This window comes from Cervus canadensis, chromosome 9 (genome assembly GCF_019320065.1).
Source record: "Cervus canadensis isolate Bull #8, Minnesota chromosome 9, ASM1932006v1, whole genome shotgun sequence".
Classification (NCBI taxonomy): Eukaryota; Metazoa; Chordata; class Mammalia; order Artiodactyla; family Cervidae; genus Cervus; species Cervus canadensis.
In genome coordinates, this window is record NC_057394.1 from 19,730,412 (window position 1) to 19,751,527 (window position 21,116).

General features: G+C 36.7%; 1 protein-coding gene across 1 annotated transcript in view; it reads right to left on the reverse strand.

The window, feature by feature from the left end:
* The window catches only part of GPC6 (glypican 6), a 1,184,501-nt gene that overhangs the window by 370,820 nt on the left and 792,565 nt on the right, over nt 1-21,116 (reverse strand). Inside the window, exon 4 of the mRNA XM_043478329.1 lies at nt 7,321-7,486. Coding sequence (XP_043334264.1) covers nt 7,321-7,486 — 166 coding nt within the window. The remainder of the gene's footprint in view (nt 1-7,320; nt 7,487-21,116) is intronic.

Sequence of the window (21,116 nt, forward strand, 5' to 3'; positions counted from 1 at the left end):
TTTATTGGAGTATAGCTTCTTAACAATGCTGTGTTAGTTTCTACTGTACGACAAAGAATCAGCTAGACATACACATATACAGCCTCTTCTTTTTGGATTTCCTTCCCATTTAGGTCACCACAGAGCTCTGAGCAGAATTTCCAGTGCTATACAGTAGGTTCTCAGCAGTTATCTATTTTATACATAGCATCAACAGTGTTTTAATGTTGTCTTTAACAATTCGCTAACTTCACCCTATTCATATTTCTTGTTTTCTAGTTTCTGCAACAGAACCCTTTTTTTCTACCTCATGTTCCTCTTATTTCCTGAAATTGGAATTGCTAAGACTGTCAGTGGGCTAATGGTAGTGTTTGATTTTTGTTGCATTTCTGGGAGCTATTTAACTTGAAATCTGTTGAATTCCATTGTAAAGAATCATCAAATATTTTATCGTGGCATGCCCCAAACCAGACATCTTGTGTTGTAGCTTGAACTTGAAAACATGACAGTGAAAACTATCACATTACTAAAATCAGATGTCGATTATTAAAAACAAGTACTTTCTGTTATAATTATCAAATTAAACCATTTCTATGGGAAACACTGAAATTGAAAGCAAAATGTGAAATCGCCAACACAAAGGAAATTCTCTAGCCACTTTCAATCATTTTGATGTGCTCGGCTTGCTCCTGGTAAACTAAATTCTTCTGTCCCTGGTTCTCATAGAAATTGGAGAGCAGGATAAGGCAGAAGAGGTATTTCAGTGAACTTCCCATTGTAAATGGAACATCTTGTATCCTAAAGAATGTTGTACTTGCAATAATTGATATGCCTTGTTGCAGGCCATTGGTGGTGTCATATTATACTGCACCATGAATTCCAACTTGAAACTCTAGAATATCGTATTTGTGGGAAATGGAGTAAGTACAATTATAAGTTGTATAGAAGTTGAGTGTGTGGGAACTGGAAGAAATGGATGAACAGAAGTTGGCACTGGGGACCCAGGAAATACATATGCATACCTTAGAAGGACTACTTGTCTACTGCACCAAGTAATTTTAGTTTCATGTGCTTTGCCTGCTTTGATCCATGGGAAAGTCTGCTTGAGACTTTCAGAATGGAAATTGCAGTGCCATGAATCCCTTGAGCTGTTGCCTCAAGATTAGCAATAGTAAGTGTTCAGAGGTTGGGAAATGCCTCCTTCCCTCTGTGTTTGCTGAGTCGCCCCCTACATTAAACCACCCTTAAGACATTAACCCTACTGTGCCACATAGCAATATTTTCACATATGTAGAGTTCAGAAGGAAACCACTCTCCAAAAGTAGGAAATTGATAACAAATGCTGCTCATGAAAGGCTTCTGGGTACCAGCCAACTATTTTCTTTCTTTCTGTTTTTTTTTTTTTCCCCTTCTCAATGAGTAGTTAGCACTGCTTATGCATTCTGCCAGCATTACAGAGAGAACACAGCATATGATAAATGTCCAGGAGAAACGAGAAATGTTGAATCAATAACTATAGAAAGAAGGCAGGGGTTTGGGAGGGGTTAGATTTCAACTGATAGAAAATAAAGTAATTCTGTTTTTCTTTTTTTTTTTTTTTTAATCTTTCTTGGTGCTTTTAAGAATGCACAAGGGCAAACGTAAGTTCTGTAGCTAATGGTGAGACCAGATTCTACAATAATTGCCTTGACTTTTGTTCTTCAGTTTTAGAGTTGTGTTTCTGGACTGTTTTATTGAATAGGCTCTTGTCTTCTACAAAGCAGAGATGAAGAAGTCTTGAAAGTTTGCTGCTAACTACAGTTCTTGAAATGATTTTCTATGTTTAGGGTCTAGAGGTTTTTGAGACATGGGATTTAAATATATCAGCCAGAGTCATATTTACTATAGAATTCTTTAAAACTAAAAAAAGTATCAGATTTATATTATAGGACTTCATGCTTAAGAAAGTCTTTAAAAGAGGAGCATCTTACACAAATGCTTGAAATACTTCCTTGTGTGTATTCTGTATCCTTCTGAAATGCAACATCTCACAGTCCACTTATTTTATAAAAAGTGAACCCAAGTTTATTTATAAGAAATGATACATATTTATCTAGCAACATTTTCCCCAAATAGAAAGTTGCAAATACACTAAATACCTTGAGGGTGAAATGACTCTTGCGGGTCCTAAGAAAGTCATCTGTGTCCCCAAGTGGCCATTTATAATGGGACACAAGTCCTTTGACTGACCTAACACACCTTCCTTGCGGCTGGCTTTAATTTACAACTTGATAGCAGCTGTCACAGTGAAAGAACCAGGCTCATTACCTGATTTGTTTCTGCCATCCCTGCACTCATCCAGGGATATGCACTTTTTAAATGACTGAATTAGTCATACTTCCATTAAACGAGTAGACCTACAGATTAACACAGAATAGCCTCTTACTGCATTCCCTTCCATGCCTCTGCCTACTTGTTTTCATTTACTTCATTCAATAGACATGAACTGAGCCATGTTCTTAGTAGGCAGGTTCTTACTGGCTTGACTCCCTTGCTTAAATCAGAGCAAGGTCCATACTAGACATTCAGTAAACATTGCTGGATTTATGAATGAATGAGAGGGTGAATGAATAGTATCCACTGCATTGTCTCTTGGCCTAGCACAGATGTAGTACTTACCTTAGGTTTCATGTTTGATGTTGTCACGCCAGGTTTCTGTCTTGAGACTTCGTTTGTTTGAAAGGAGGAAGCCCAGAGAATTTGATATCATTGGTTTGTCTGATCTATGAGTGCAAGGCCTAAAGGCCTAAATTAAATACAAACTGCCTTTCTGTCTCTCTCTCATTGGAGGGTATCAATAGATCAGGGAACTCAACCTTTTCTGGACAAAAATGAATGCACATCTTCCAAATCTTATCAATTCAAGTCCATGTCAATGGTGGTGAGAGTGGATCATAAACCATGTCAAAAATTAAACAAATAAGTATTTAAGAACCACTGATAGATCATGCTACACCTATTGAAGTTGTCACAAAGATTTGCTAATACTTGGAGCCTGTAAGGTAACAATTGTATGTATTATGGCTGCTCAACATCAATTGTGTTTGACAATGGTAATTCAATACTTAGTCATAGAATGAGTACTTTATTCTATACTTATCAAGCTAGGGCTTCTCTGACACCCCCAGATGAAGTTAAGTCCCCCAGAGAAGTAGACACTTAGGATCCTGAGTCTCTATTTTTATAACACCTCATCACAGTTGATTATAATTAATTTAACTATATTCAATTCCCTGAGGGCAAAAAAAAAAAAATATGTTTCTAGCTTATTCAATATAATGACTTGAATTAATATGTTAAGATTATAAGCATCTTACAAACTAGAATAATCTAAAACCTTAAGCTCCAATGTTGGGAAAAAAACATGGTAAGGTCTCACTTCTACATGGAACTATAGAGATAATTTCGCCTTCTATTTATAGTAATAAGCCTCCTGAAACATTTCAGTGTTTAAAAAAAGTACAGAACAACATGGAATCCATCTTTGGTCTCACCAATATGTGCCTCTCCTCACCTACAAAAACTTTTTTTTCCCTAATTCTCACAGTCTATTCTATTCTCTCGTTATAGAAGGTACCAGATGTTTGGGGGAGGCTGTTCCACACATCCTAGATTTTAAAATAGAAGCAAGATCTATTGTAGCTATATAATGTAACTTCAGCCTTAACTTCTGTGCTCACCAGCTAGGTGTAATCTGCAATGTGGTTACTCGTCAATGAAACTGTTCTTATCTGTGGAATGCTGGTATCCATGCCAAACACTCAAAAGAACCACAGGATATTACTGAAATGGCACGTTCTGTCCACGATCCGTTTCCCTCTAGGAAATTTTATTTATTTTTGTTTATTTATTTTTTCCCTCTAGGAAATTTTAATTTACATAAACACTTTTCAAGAAAACCCTTTTGCATTTAGACAACCATTAAAAACCAGGCTAGAATAAGCTGACTATGAATATACAGCAACACCTGGGGTAAGTGCCTAAAAGAGACTGTCAGTACCCTCAAATTATTCTCCTACTGCACTGTTTCAAAGAGGGAACCAGCTAAAAGCCACTCTCACATCCCTCTGCTCCTGGGGGCTGTGGGAAGGGGGGCAGGGGGCTTGGATGCAGCAAGTGGGAGATACAGTGGGTTGAAGCCCGCTTGGGCTTTTGTACTGGGGAATCCCGCATGCACCTAGGCAGCAGCGGACACCTCCAGAGAGAGGCGAACCCAGGCTTTCATGTACCCTACAGTGGAGCTGGCAGCATCTTCTTCAAAGCTGCCAGCGACTTAAAAAAAAAAGAAAAACAAACTCCTTACTTAAAGAAGGAAAAAATAAGTTCTTTTTTAAATAATAATAAGAATCTTTTGAGCTGGGTCTCCCCTACTTTAACAGAGCTAAAATTTCTAAAGAACTATGAAAATATACCACAAGTAGCACTCCTGATTTTTTTCCCTAGGATTAAAAAAAAGAAACAAAAAAACTGCAGCACTTCATAAGTGAATGTGAATACCACTGGGGTTTTTACCTGAACACTTAAAACATTTCACTTTATCAGCAAAGTGTCTTTCTTTTGACATAATGCAGACACCAACTGAATTCTAAATCGTCACAAATCACTTTCACTTTCAATTAATTCGTGGCATTGTAAAGATTATGAGAATGTGCCACCAATTCAATCCTCGTTGTGACTGCTGGTTGATTGCGTGCCACTGTTAACCGTTTAGATGAGCACATAATAAAAAAACAACCGATAAAATGTATAAACCAGGACATTAATGTGGTAGACAGAGACAGCACGTGCAGTTGACAGCAGTAGGAATGAAGGGTTTGATGACGAAACGCTGGAAGTCTAAGAGTGATGGGATGCAGGTGCTGAGCAGAGAGGGGGCTATTATATATAATTTTTGTTGAATTACTAATCTGCTCACTGATCTTTGCTGCTGCATTCGTGAACACTGTAATACTGTCATCTTGGATGTATCTGTGTGGAAAATGGACTTGGCACATTTGACTAATTCATGTAATAAGTTGGTGAACTCACACCTCACATCTAGACAAGTATTGGCAAGAACAGAATTTGCCCTATAAGTCTATCCAGGTGGTCAATTCTCAATGCCGCAGCCAAACCCAAGGTAAGAAAATTGGAAGAATTTTCTTAGCGATCTCTAGGACTAATAAAAAAGGATATAGCAGAGCAAGGGCTATGAAATATATTAATGTAGGCCCAACTACCAGCTTCCCTTCAAACATATGGTAAGACACCACAGGTAACCCCATCATAGATTCAAATTTCAAAGTTCAAATTTTAGTTTTTAAATCAAATGATTTTTTAGGCATTCCATTTCACATCAAGTTGGCACCTAGGAAAACCAGCTGATTGAAGTATAAGGATTTGTTTCATGTTGAAACAGCCAACAACACTGAGAAAAAATGTCAATCAAGAAGTCACTGTTGCTCTTACAAGTTAACAAGCTCATATTCTCATTTTTGATCATGTCCTGCTCTATTTAACAAAATCCACATGCCTACTTTCATCAGTAAATTGCAAGCTGACCAAAACAGTTTGACTGCGTTATGCATTATGGCAATTTTAACCCAACAGTATGAATAATTTTTATGATTCAAAAGTGATGATGCTATGAGACTATCTGTTTTTTTTAATAGGTACACCTTTTTAGATTTCTTGATGTGAGTACTTTAATGTGGTAACCTTAAGCTTTCTTTATTTATAGTTTGCATTTAACTTACAGATTTGTTTTACTTTTACCACTCAATGATTTATACAGTTGTTTCAGTTTAGGCTTTACATATGTAAGTGATAATATGATTATACCAATATACTACATGTGAATTACTTTTTCCTTTTGAATTGAGTAGGCTAATGAAGGATGCAAGTGTTTTTAAATTAGCATTATTTAGGTAGAACGTCTTTGCCAAAATTCATCTAAACTTATATTTTAGAAGCTCAGGCTTATGTGTCTAAAAAATTCATACTCCTCTCAAAAATCTTAGCAAAGGACAAAAATCTTAGCAAAGAATCACACCTTTTTGGGTTAGAAAGGTACCTTAATGATTAACCTTTAAAAAACCCCCTCATTTCTCAAATGAAGTAACTCAAGATTATACAAATAGATTTTGTCCTCCCACTGAAGAGAAAGAGTAGAATATGTCAATTTATTCTCTCGGTAATGATTTCTGAGATCTTTGTTAGATTACTTCCATTTGGATCTACCCACTCTAAAATCTTTCTAAAACTTTACAACCATTTTCTTTGGCCTTCATAAGGAAAGCAGTGTGTTAGCTAATGAGTTTTTCTGCCAAGGCTGACTGCACATTTTTGCTAAGGTTTCTTTGCATTCTGATGCACCTTTTTCCTTTCCTACCCAAATCTGAGATGTCAGAAGGCTTTACGCAAGACTTCTAGTTTAGAGGGTTGCATAAATGATGAAGTCCCTCTGAGGCTGAGGAATGCCACTGTTATTGGCCCCACTCTGCTTGTCACAATGCAACCCCAGTAAATGCAGTTGAAAACTACTTTTATTTGAAGGCCATTTGACAGAGGGGGAGAAAACACATTTACTCTTTCAAGGCCTGTGTATTTTCCTGGGAGAAGCCTGCCTATGAAATTTGTCCTTTTATCCTTGGATAGCAACTTGGGAAATATCTTTTGGCAGTGCAGTCTCCTGAGTGGTTTCTACATCTCCAGACCACAGCAGTGATTCACAGACCTACTCTGTAACTCCCCCACCTCCCTCCCGCCTCCCTTTTAAAGACGGGAAGGCTGTTTCATGCTGCTGTGCTGAAAACATTCTTCTCTGGAGGCTGAGGAAGAAAATCTGCATATTTCAGCAAAAATATTGAGCTATTTTCACCATAGATGTTTAAGGCAGGAACTGTTTACTAATATCTGTGATTATGCTGAGACACTACAATAAGAAAGAGACAGGACTGTGGGCTTTTTCTTAAAACAAGATTCTTTTCTAATGTGTCCCTTACTCACAGGTGCTCCCAGAAATTCAACAAGATTACTTCTATCTTCATCAGACAGATCAGCTACTGCAATACAGCTGGCTCCTACTATCTTCAACAGGACTGTCCATCACAATAGACCAAGAAGTCTTATTTTTCAGGATTAAAAAAAATGAAGAAAAATGCAACATAATATTTATGATTTTCTAAACACACACTCTCTCTCTCTGTGTTTCAATCCTCCTAGTCTCTACAAGTCATCACCACTTTGGACCTGCCCATCAGGCCCCATGAACACCTGCTATCCTCACATCCCTCTGCTTGAATCCATGGGGATGCTTCTTACCTATAAACAGGTTCCACTCGGTGTCGAGATCAGCTTGATTTGCCAGGCAGCCCTTCATGACATTGAGGCAGTAGTTGTTGCATGGTCTCACAGTGGGGAGTCCTCGACAATAAGCGCAGTATAGCATCTTCATAAGGGCACGGATGCAGCCTGGGGTTGGGCTGACCTAAAGATTTATTGGAAAAAAAAATCAGGAATAAGAAGGATGGAAGGGGACAAAAAAGAAGTGACTCATTTTCTCCTTGAAAACGAAAAACAAAACAGAACAGTGAAATGGCTCTGATAAACCTTCAACAGCTGGGCAGCAGGCTAAAGGAGCCATTAGAATCTTAGTCCTTTGCAGTACTTAATCATGAAGTCAGCCAATTCCTCTTTAATACTTCTGTTCAGTATAGGAATAATCATTTTTCTTGAATTGTCCTTGCCAACATTTTGATATCTATGTCATTGCAATTTAGCCCTAAAACCTAGACACTGTTTCAATGAAATAGAACATGCAATGAGATAATGCATGTGAAAGCAATTTCCAAAGTTAACAGCCCCATAAAAATGAAGGTATTATTAAAGTTTAATGTGACACCTTTGGAAAATTTTCCAACTGGTTATTTGACCCTGTTTCTAAAGGAGGTTGGCAGATACACTTCCTTTGTACATAACTTTTTAAAAAGGATCAATATCAACTTGTCTGGGATTTCTGAGATCCAGGCCTGTTGAGAAGCAGTGGAACTGCCAAGACATCATCTTCAGGCATCTGAAGCTTTGCAGTTCTGGGAACTTTGGAAGATGGATCCAGGGTTGACTATGACGAGAAATTCTTGCAGCAATTCAGAGGAGCTACTAATCCACCTATAATGAAGTGCTATTTGCCTTGAATACGATAAGCAGTGAATGGTTCTAAGTTAATCAATTCTAAACCAATCAGGTCTTTTTTAGACTCACTGAAAATTCCAATCTGACTTTTAAGAGGACAGAATGTTTAAAATGGAATGGACCAAAACCAGAAAAAAAAAATACAGAAAGCCCTTTTTCATGTCTGGATACAAACATTGTTATTTAGTCAATAAGTCATGTCCAACTCTTTGCAGTCCTATGGAACTATAGCCCGCCAGGCTCCTCTGTCCATGGGATTTCCCAGGCAAGGATACTGGAGTGGATTGCCATTTCCTTCTCCAGGGAATCTTCCCAACCCAGGGATCCAACCCGTGTCTCCTGCATTGCAGGCTGATTCTTTACCACTGAGCCACTAGGGAAGCCAGATACAAACATTTGTGACGTATTTTTTAGACATTACATATAACATCGACGGTTTAGTCAAGTAACTACCTGTTTCTGTTCTTGTGCTCTTGCTCTGAAGACAAGTCTAATTTCTATTGTTTGGATTTCCTGGAGAGTTAAAGTCTTATTGGCTAGACCTGGGCCCCAGGTGACAATTACATGCCCAGAGACTTCAGATACTGACAAAGCATGACGCCAATGTAAAGATAGGGCAGTAAAAAGGTATTTCCATATAAATGGATATTTTCCACTACCACAGCTTATCTCCATCATTTTATCCTTTGCCTGGAAACTATATTTGAGGTTTCTAATGCAAGAATTTGGTTTCTGTAACATTTTCTTAATTTTCTGGTGTACATTGTAAAAAATTAATAAACAAAACCCTCAATTAAATAGAGTTGGGAGACCAGAAGGGGGAGCTATCACACCTGCAACAATAGCAGAGACGAGGACCCAGCCAATGAAAAGCCAAGGACTCTATTCACTAGAACAGAGCTCCCAACTTCCTTTTCTCCTCCAAAAAGGTGCCCTCCTTTCTTTTTTGAATTGAGTTCTCTGCTGATCCTGAATAAACCCATCTGTGCTGGAGAAATATTTGGCAGTCTATTCGATTCAGACCAAGAAAACTGACAAAGTCCTTAAGTTATTATTTCAAGAAATGAAGCCATCTATTGTCTATCTATCATCTACCTATCTATCATCTATCTATCTATCATCTATCATCTATCTATGCACCAAAAGCTCCTGTTATCCTCTTCATTTTTTTGTATTTTCTTTCCAAAATTTTGTGAAAATTTTCTTCACTGATTTTTTTTCACACATCTCTCTTTCTCATCCATCCATTAATCCACCTTAGTTTTAATGCATTTCATAGTAAAGGATTATCATTTTGATTTTTAATTTTCTTGATAATTTAATGTTGGCTTTAATAAAATAGAATTAACCTGATCAACGATAGAAGGTTAGCACTTTAAGTAGTCCAAATCAAATAAGCACAGTAGAATATAATTGGCTTTTTTACATTAAAAAAAAAAAGGAGAATGGTTTAGTATCCACTAATGCTAGGATTTACTTTCCATCAACAAAACCAACAGAAATGAGAACAAAAGAGAGGAGTCTGGTGACTTTTCTTCTGAGCTCTTATCAGTACCGCCATATCTACCTCTCCAGATAGGACTGCTGTTGTTCACTCGCTGAGTTGTGTCAGACTATTTGTGACCCCGTGGACTGAAGCATGCCAGGCTTCCTGGGTTCAATCTCTGGGTTCGCAAGATCCCCTGGAGAAGGGAATGGCTACCCACTCCAGTATTCTTGCCTGGAGAATCCCATGGACAGAAGATACCGTCCATGGGGGTTGCAAAGAATCAGACATGACGGGGCAATTAAGTTTCACTTTTTGAAATAGGATATTTTGTTGAAAATGCCAAATTTTATCCACAATTGAGCAGAATTAAAAAAAAAACTTTATCCACATGTATCCCATATCATTCACAGAAAATAGAGAAATTCTGTATGTGAAATTCCAAATTCTTATACATTTTACTCATTTGGTATGGTTGCAGTCCTGCAAACCATTGTTCATAGCACTTTAATTTTCATAGCTTTGCAACTACTCTCCTGACCTGATGCCTTTCTCCAGAGACCTACCCTATTTTCACCAAAGGTAGCTAAGCTATTTCTTCCCTTGACTCTGCTGAATGTTTGATTTCCTTGTCACTGGTGTTATATAAAGCTTTGCCGTTTCTTACTCAATGTGCCAGTTTAAAGCCTAGTTATTAGTCGCTCAGTAGTGTCTGACTCCTTGAACCCCATGGACTAGTCCACCAGGCTCCTCTGTCCATGGAATTCTCCAGGCAAGAATACTGAAGTGGGTAGCTATTCCCTTCTCCAGGGGATCTTTCTGACCCGGGGACTGACCCCAGGTATCCAGCATTGTGTGAATAGTGGGGATGCAAATTTGACATCGCTTGGATGGTATGGACTCTTCCTCATCACTATAACCTGTACTGCTCTGCATAACATGAACATCATTGTAAGGTATTATGATTTAGGTACTCAATAAATGCTTGTTCAGTTGAACTCTCTATTGTGGTTCTCAATTCCCTGGCCACATTGATATTCAAAGAAAAAGGGAACAAGATAGTTTGCTACATCTTAGCATTCAATTGTTGCTTTTAACTCCATTTTCAAAGGTTATTGATTGTATTAATTCCAAAGTTTTGTGGCATTTGTGTGTATGTGTGAGTATTGGAACTAGGGCAATTTTCTCAGTCTGACTTTTCAGAAGAGTCTCCAACTCAGAGTAGCAACCATCAGAGAAAATTGAATACCCTTAATAACCTAAAAGAACAATGCTGTTCAAGTTAAATGTGGCTTTCTCAGTGCTCTAGGAAATGACATCCTTCCTGGTCAAATAAAGGGCGTTCGAAGAAGAAGAAAAAGTGTGGAGGACAGAGCTGAAACTTTTATGTTCACAGACCATATTTTTTGAAGTGACACAACTGCATACTTGAATTAAAATAAAAAAAAAAATGAATCACTTCAAACTGAAGACTTTTAGAAGCAAGCCTTTGAAAAGAGGTTGTTTCAGATGCCAATTGCATTCAAATACCAGTAGGCTATGCCTATTTTTAAAATGTATAATAGTGTTTTATAATGGTGCTACTATTCTTAAAAATTATTTTAATTTCAAAATCAATATAGACTCATAAGAAGTTGCAAAACCAGTAGAGTCCTGGGTACCCTTCACTCATCTTTCCTCAATGGAAACATCTCATAAAACCATATCAAAGTCTCACAGACATTTCCAGGCTCCTCTGTCCATGGGAACTCTCCAGGCAAGAATATTGGAGTGGGTTGTCACGCCCTCCTCCAGGGGATCTTCCCAACCAAGGGATCAAACTCAGGTCTCCTGCATTGCAGGTGGATTCTTTATTTCTGAGCTACCAGGAAAGCCCAACACTGATACATTGCTGCTAATGAAACTATAGAACTTACTCAGTTTTCATGATTTTTTAAGCCTACATTCTTTGCATGTGTGTGCATGTTTATACTTCTATGCAATGTAATCCTATGTATGGATTAGTGTAACCATACCACAGTCAACATACAGAACTTTTTTGTCACCACAAAAGCATTCTGTTGTGCTCCTGACCCACCCCTTGTCCCTATCACCAAGCAACGGCTAATCTATTTTTCATCTTTATATCTTTATCATTGTAGGAATCAACTAGTATGTAACATTTTAAGCTTCATTTTTTTTGTAACTGAGCATGCCCTTGAGGTCCATCCAAGTTGTTGCATGTATTCATTCCTTTTTATTTGCTGAGTAGTATTTTTATTTGCTGAGTAGTAGTATTGTTTGGATATACGAAATTTGTAGAACTCTTCACTCACTGAAGGATACATGGGTTGTTTCCAGTACTTTGCTATTAGGGGTAAAGCCTCTATAAGCATTAATGCAGAGATTTTTGCATAAACATAAGTTTTCATTTCTTTGGGATAAATGTCCAAGAGTTAGTGTGTGTTTAGTTTTACAAGAAATTGCCAAACTATTTTCCAGAATAGTGAAGTCCTCTACATTTCCACTAGCAATATATGAGAGATCCAGTTTTCTTCACATCCATGCCAGTATTTGGAGTTATTACTATTTTTTATTTTGGTCATTTTAATAGGTGTATTATCTACTTTTAAATTTATGATGAATTTCCTCTGAGTAATATCTATAGTGGGATTTTAACTTCAGTAGGCTCTAGTAAGCATCAGATATAAAATCATTCACCAGGTGGACTCTAGAAAATATGAAACATTAAATTAACAATAATTCCGAAATAATAGATATATCTGTATATTTGGCAAAACCAAAATAAAGAAAAGACTTTAAAAACTCATATTTAAAATTTACAATAGAATAAGATCTCAAATGTATACATCTTATGAACTATTAAAAAATGCCTCCTAAAGAAAATTGTGCTCATTTAGCAATAATAAAGACTGCAATTCACCTTAAGAAACCAAATGTTGAGGTTTTTTGAGTTGGTAATGTGAATTTTGACTATTTTTAAAAATATATCTATAATTTCCTAGATATTCAAAGAAGACTGGGAAATAACTTTAGGAAAAGGAATAAATGTAGATGTTTATAACAGTGATTTCTGATTTCCACTTGGCAAAATACAATAATGTTTTTAAGCAAAGAAAAAAGAAGTTCATGGTAACACATTCCTTTTTTGTAATTATTAGTATTTTCACCTAACTTTTACATGTCGTCCTTCACCGCTAGCCTCACTTTGTCACAAATTTACAGTACTGGGGTTGCGGGGCGGGTAGAGAATAGCCAGTGGTTCTTACTCTGTTATCCTACTCCTGGAAAGATAGATACTACATTGTGAGTAAACCAAATGAGATTTCAGTATGAAATCCTTACATCTTGGGTTTAGTCCTTCTGTTAACATCTTTTGATGTGGTTTATATATAATGAAATTATTTAGAGTTGACTCGTTTTGAAAAATAATAATACAATTTGAGGAGTAACATTACAATTTATAACAAGGATTCCTTGTAAAATTACTGAAAAAATAAATAACATATAAACAATTGATCTCTTAGTTTATAAGCTTGTAGGTTTTGTTGTTGTTTGCATTTCTTTTCAAGATTTTTTTTGATGTGGACCATTTTTAAAGTAGTTATTGAATTTGTTACAGCATTTCTTCCGTGTTATGTTTTGACATTTTTGGATAGGGCATGTAGGATCTTAACTCCCTGACCAGGGATCGAACCTGCCCCTGCTGCATTGGAAGGCAAAGTCAAGTCAACCACTGGGCCCCCAGGGAAGTCACCCTATGTTTCTTTTTAAAAAGGATTACAAAACAAATCCTTAATAAATCTCTATTGGGATGTAGACTAAGACTTACCTACCTGGCTAGCTATATGTGTCAGGATGTTATAGCAAGTAATTCTTACGTTTTCTAAACGTGATTTGAGGCATGGCATACCCTTAGTCATATAATAACAGTTCATTTAAGGTCTTTAATATACTTGAGATTTCTGTATCTGGGGCAACATTCAAGCATTGGTGCTCACATTAGCAATTCCTAACAGTAGCCAAAGTAAAACAAGATTTTCTCTTAAAGTAGTTTTAAAAATCAAGAAAGCATGTGAAAGTGATAAATCTTTACTTGAACATATAACCTCTCAAGAGCTTGTTTCTATGGAAATCAAACAGCTAGAATAATCAAATAAACATGTATGTCAGAATACAGACAGATAGGGCTCTCAAAAGTTGAACAAGTTAATGTAAAGGAATGACTTCATTAGAATAAATTAAAAATGCTTTTGAACAACAGTAGATGCTATCCTCCACAGTTGATAACTGATAGATTAAATAATGAGATGTTTTTACTCATCATCTTAATATATTATGAGATGTTGAAGTGTCTTCTGAAGGCCTCAGGAATGAATAAATTATATTCAAATTAGTTTTCATGTTAAGTAAGTTTAATTATAATTCTTTTAACAATCAGCAATCTATAAATTGGCTTTGTAGTAACTTCATGAGAATTTAAATTTGCTTCTTCTTTGTTTACTCATGCAACTTTCATTAATTCAACATTTATGGTGATGAGTGTGAAGAACTAAAGAGTGTCTTGATGAGGGTGAAAGAGAAGAGTGGAAAAGATGGCTTAAAACTCAACTTTCAAAAAACTAAGATCATAGCATCCAGTCCCATAACTTCATGGCAAGTAGATGGGGAAAAAAGTAGAAACAGTGACAGATTTTATATTCTTGGGTTCCAAAATCACTGAAGACTGTGACTGTAGGCATGAAATTAAAATATACTTGCTCCTTGGAAAGAAAGCTATGACAAACCTAGACAGTGTATTAAATAGCAGAGACATCACTTTTCTGACAAAAGTCCTTATAGTCAAAGCTATGGTTTTTCCAGGAGTCATGTACAGATGTGAGTTGGCCCATAACAAAGGCTAGCACTGAAGAATTGATGCTTTCAAACAGTGGTTCTGGAGAAGATTCTCAACAGTTCCTTGGACTGCAAGGAGATCAAACCAGTTAATCCTAAAGGAAACCAACCCTGAATATTCATTGGAAGGACTGATACTGAAGCTGAAGTTCCAATACTTTGGCGACCTGATACAAAGACCCAACTCACTGGAAAAAACCCTGATGTTGAGAAAGATTGAGGGCAGCAGGAGAAGGAGGCGACAGAGGATGAGATGGCTGGATGGCATCACTACCTTAATGGACATGAGTTTGAGCAAACTCTGGGAGATAATGAAAGACAGGGAAACCTGGCTTGTTGCAGTCCATGGAGTCTCAAAGAGTTGGGCATTACTTAGCAACTGAACAACAAGATGGGGAAGAATAAAGAGACCTTGTACCAGTGTTGGGATGCTCAGAATACATTCACTTCCAGGGAAAAAAATGCTTTGTATTGGTAAGTGCAGTGTAAAGGGAACCCTAAAAAGGGCATTTGGCTCAAAATTGGGAAGTAGGGATGAACACAGAGATGACTTCTGAAGAAAGCCACGTAACAGCAAGATCAGCATGGGGGAAGGGTGACATCACAGAATGGTTAGGTAGGAAACTCCAAGAATCAGTCCTTCCACTGAAGCAACCATAACACTAGCAAAAATTGACACAATCACTTTCTTGAAACTCTAGAATCTAATTAGAAAAAAAGAACTCATAGCAACTAAGCAATTAAAAGAGTGTTTCAAAATAAAATGGACTGCTGTCAAAATAAACAGTCCACTCAAAAAATGGACTGAAGACCTGAATAGACATTTTTCCAAGGAGAGGACATACAAATGGTGAATAGGCACATGAACAGATGTTCAACATTGTTGGTTATTAGAGAAATGCGAATCAAAATGACAAGGAGATATCACCTCATACTGGTCAGGATGGCCATCATCAAAAAATCCATGAACAACAAATGCTAGAGAGGATGTGAAGAGAAGAGAACCTTCTTACACTGTTGGTCAGAAGGTAAATTGCTACAGTCACTATAGACAACAGTATGGAGGTTCCTCAAAAATCTAAAAATAGAGCTACCATATAACTCACCAATCCCACTCCTGGGCATATATCCAGAGAAAAACATGATCTGAAAAGATATATGCACCCCAATGTTCATTGTAGCACTCTTTACAATAGCAAAGACATGGAAGCAAGCTAAATGTCTATTGACAGAGGAATGGATAAAGAAGATGTGGTACATATACACAATGGAATATTACTCAGCCATTAAAAAGAAAGAAATAATATCAGTTGCAGTGCCATGCATGAACCTAGAAAGCGTCATATTGAGTAAAGTAAGTCAGACAGAGAAGGAAAAATATGGTATGACATCCCTTATATGTGGAATCTAAAAAGAAATGATATAAATATGAACTTACAAAGCAAAAAGAGACTCACAGACTTAGAAAATGAACTTATGGTTGCCAGCGGGAAGGGATAGTTAGGGCCTTTGGGAAGGTCATGTGCACTCTGCTATATTTAAAATAGACAACCAACAAGGGCCTCTTGTTTTGCACATGGAACTCTGCTCAATGTCATGTGGCAGACTGGATGAGAGGGGCTGGGGGAGAATGGATATATGTTTATTTATGGCTGAGTCCCTTTACTGTTTACCTGAAACTACCACAACATTGTTAATCAGCTATACCCCAATACAAAATAAAAGTTTAAACTTTGGGGAGAAAAAGAAAAATAAATAAATAAAATGGACTTCTAAATTTCAGTGAAAAGGCATTGCTAAATCTTAAGTCTCAAGAAATTTAAAATGATAACAATCATACACTGTATCTCCTCTGACCAAAACAGAATAAAACTGGAAATTAGTGTCAGAAGGAAAACCTGAAATTTCACAAATGTGTGGAAACTAAATCACACACTTTTTCTTATCTGACCGAGAGATTAAAGAAGAAATCACTAGGGAAATTAGAAAATAATTAGATAAACAAAAAATAAAAATATAACGTGCAAAATTATAACCACCAATGCCTATCTTAAAAGAGAATATCTCAAATCAATAACTTAATGTTAAACTTTAGGAAACTAGAAAAAGAAGAAGAAATCAAAACCAAAGTTAGCAAAGGGAAGAAACCAATAAAGATTGGAATGGGGATAAGCAACATTTTGGTTTTAGTTCACTCTTCTTAGAAAAAGAACTAGAAAAGTTCCTTAAGGCATAGAGTTAAGTTTTTGATTTCAGATCTTTATTCTCCCAGAAGTGGGGAGTGAGGCATGGGATAGTCTCTCTCTCTGAGCTTCTGGAAAGAATCAATTCTGTTGACACGTTGGCCTCAGATTTCCAGCCTACTGAACTGTGAGAGAATACATTTCTGTTGTTTTAAATCATTTCATTTGTGATGATATGCTATGGCAACCCTAGGAAACTAATTTATATCCCAACAAATTAGATAACATTGATGAGATGGACAAATTCCTAGAAATATACAACCTACAAAACTGAATCAAGAAAAAATAGGAAATATGAAAGAAACTTATATCAAGTAAAGAGATTGAAATAGTAAACAAAGACTCCAAACAAAGAAAAACCCTGAACCAGATGGCTTTACTGGTTAATTCAACCAAACATTTAAAGAAAAATTAGCAAAAATCCTTCTTAAGTTTATTCCTAAAATAGAAAGTGAGGGAATATTTCCTAACTCATTCTAAGAGACTAGCATTACCTGATACCAAAGCCAGACAAAGACATAATAAGGAAAGGAAAGGATAGAGCAGTATACCTTTTAAATGTAGTTTTAAAATCCTCAACAAAACACTAGTAAACTGAATATGTATTAAAAATATTATAAACCATGACCAAGTGGAATTTATCCCAGGAATGTGAGGGACGTTCATCAAAAGAAAATCAATCAATATAATATACCATATTCATGGAATAAAGGAAAAAAAATGCATGCAATCACTTTAATTGATGCAAAAACAGCTTTTGACAAAGTTCACCACTCTTCCATGATAATACTTCCAGAAAACTAGGAATATAAGGGAACTTCCTAAAGGTGATCAAGGGGATTTATAAAAATCCACAGCTGACATCATACTTGATGGTGAAACATTGAAAGATTTCTCCCTAAGATCAGAGACAAGACAAGGAGGCCTGCTTTGGCCTCTGTTATTCAAGACTGCACTGTAAATTCTAGCTAGAGTCACTAGGCAAGAAAAAGAAATAAAAGGTACCCAAATTGAAAAAGCAGAATTAAAACTACCTTTAGTCACAGATGACATGATCCTATAAATAGGAAATCCCAATAACTTACAAAAACAACTACTAGAGCTAATAAATGAAATCACAGAGTACAAGATCAACATGTAAACATCCAGTAAGTTTTTATACACTTGCAATGAGCAATCTGAAAGGGAAATTAAGAAAATTCCATTTACAATACTATTCAAAAGAATAAAATACCTAGGTATAAATTTAACCAAGGAAGCGGCAGAATTTTACACTTGAAAGCTATAAAGCATTGATGAAAGAACTTTAAGAAGTCCTAAACACATGGAAAGATATCCTGTGTTCCTGTATTGGAAGCAAAGTTGTTGGGTGGGCAAACTACTAAAAGTTAACTATATACTCTGTAAAATTTACCAAAACCCCAACAGTTTTTCCTTGAAAAAATGGAAAAACCAATCCTCAAGCTCTTACAGAATTACAAGGGACCCACATAGCCAAAATAATTGTGAAAAAAAAGGAACAGATTTGGGGCATCCATGCTTTCTAATTTCAAAACTTCCTACAACTTACTATGAAGCTAAAGTAACCAAAACATTGTGGTGCTGTATTCAGCAATCGCACTCCTGAGTATCCATTCAAATGAGATTTAAAACAGGTTCTGGAAGAGGTATTTGCACTTCATGTTAATAGCTGCAGCATTATTCACAATAACCAAGAGGGGGAAGCAAACTAAACGTCCATGAACAAATGAATAGACAAAGAAAATGAGGTGTATTTATGCAGTGAAATATTATTCAACCTTAAAAAAGGACACCCTGCTATACACAACAACATGGATGATCCTTGACAACATTATGCTAAGTGAAATAAGCCAGAAATAAGGACAAATGCTCATGATTGCACTTACATGAAGTATCTAAAATAGTCAAATTCATAGCAGCAGGAAACAGGACAGTGGTTGTCGGGAGCTGACAGGGAGAGGGTAAAGGAGAGTAGCTGTTCAATGGATATAGAGTCTCAATCAGGCAAGATGAAAAAGTTCTAGAGATCTGCTATACAACAATGTCATGCACTTAACAACACTGCATTTAAAAGCTGAAGAAAATAGAGCTCATGCTTTTTTTTTTACACAATAATTATATCAATAATAAGAAAAAGAATACCATGATACTGTCATAAGGATAGACCTATTGATCAGTGCAGTTGAGTTGTAAGCTAAACACATATACTTATGGCCAACTGATTTTCACAAGGGTGGGAAATCATTCAACAGGGAAATAACACTCTTTAACAAATTAGGACAACTGGATATGTTTGTGCAAACAAGGTTAGACTTTACCTCATACTATGCACAGAATTTCTCAAAATGGATCCAGTGACCCATATATGAGCAGAAATATATAAACTCTTGAAAGAAAACTATAGGATAAATCTTCATGACTTTGAATTTAGCAACAGACTCTTAGATATGACACCAAAAGGAGAAAAAATGGAATTCATTAAAATGCTGCTTTTTTGCATCAAAGGACATTATCAACAAAGTGAAAAGATACTCTACAAAGGGGAGAAAATATGTGCAAATCATAGATCTGATGAGTCAAGTATCCAGGATATATGTACAGAACTCTTACAACACAATAGCAAGAAGACAAACAACTCAATTAAAAATTTGGAAAAAGAAATTGGCAAAGGACTTGAATAGATGTTTCCCCAAAGAAGATATGCAAATGGCTTACAACAGTTAGAACTGGACATGGAACAACAGACTGGTTCCAAATAGGAAAAGGAGTACATCAAGGCTGTATATTGTCACCCTGCTTATTTAACTTCTATGCAGAGTACATCATGAGAAATGCTGGACTGGAAGAAGCACAAGCTGGAATCAAGATTGCCGGGAGAAATATCAATAACCTCAGATATGCAGATGACACCACCCTTATGGCAGAAAGTGAAGATGAACTAAAAAGCCTCTTGATGAAAGTGAAAAGAGGAGAGTGAAAAAGTTGGCTTAAAGCTCAACGTTCAGAAAACTAAGATCATGGCATCTGGTCCCATCACTTCATGGGAAATAGATGGGGAAACAATGGAAACAGTGTCAGACTTTATTTTTTGGGGCTTCAAAATCACTGCAGATGGTGACTGCATCCATGAAATTAAAAGATGCTTACTCTTTGGAAGGAAAGTTATGACCAACCTGGATAGCATATTAAAAAGCAGAGACATTACTTTGCCAACAAAGGTCCATCTGGTCAAGGCTATGGTTTCTCCGTGGTCATGTATGGATGTGAGAGTTGGACTGTGAAGAAAGCTGAGCGCCGAAAAATTAATGCTTTTGAACTGTGGTGTTGGAGAAGACTTTTGAGAGTCCCTTGGACTGCAAGGAGATCCAACCAGTCCATCCTGAAGGAGATCAGTCCTGTGTGTTCATTGGAAGGACTGGTGTTGAAGCTGAAACTCCAATACTTTGGCCGCTTCATGTGAAGAGTTGACTCATTGGAAAAGACCCTGATGCTGGGAGGGATTGGGGGCAGGAGGAGAAGGGGACGATAGAGGATGAGATGGCTGGATGGCATCATCAACTCGATGGGCATGAGTTTGAGTAAACTCTGGAAGTTGGTGATGGACAGGGAGGCCTGGCATGCTGTGATTCATGGGGTCGCAAAGAGTTGGACGTGACTGAGCGACTGAACTGAACTGAACTGAACAAGCTTATAAAAGATGTTCAACATCATTCATTGCTAACAAATGAATTCAAATCAAAATGTGGTATCACTCATACCTATAGGATGACTATAATAAAAAATACAGGCAGTAACAAGTGTTGATGTGGATATAGAGAAACTGGAATCATTAAACATAGCTGATAGGAGTGTACAATGATGGCCATTTTAGAAAAACAGAACTACTACATGAACCAGCAATTCTATTCCTGGTTATACACTCAAGAGAAATGAAAAAATATACCACACAAAACTTGTACATAAATGTTTATAGAAGCATCATTCATAATAGGCAAAGCCTTGAAACAATCCAAATGTCCATCAATTGATGGATGGATAAACTAAACATGGTACATCCGTAAAATGAAATGTTGTTCATCAACTAAAGGAGACGAAATTCTGATACATGCTGCGTCATGGATAAACTTTGAAATGATATTATGCTACAAGACCGAAGCCAGTCATAGATGACCTTGTATTATGATTCCATTTATATACAAAATGCCCCAAATAGGCAAATCCATCGAGACAGAAAGTAGGTTAGTGATTGTCAGGGGCTGGGGTGAGGGAGCGGGAGAAGC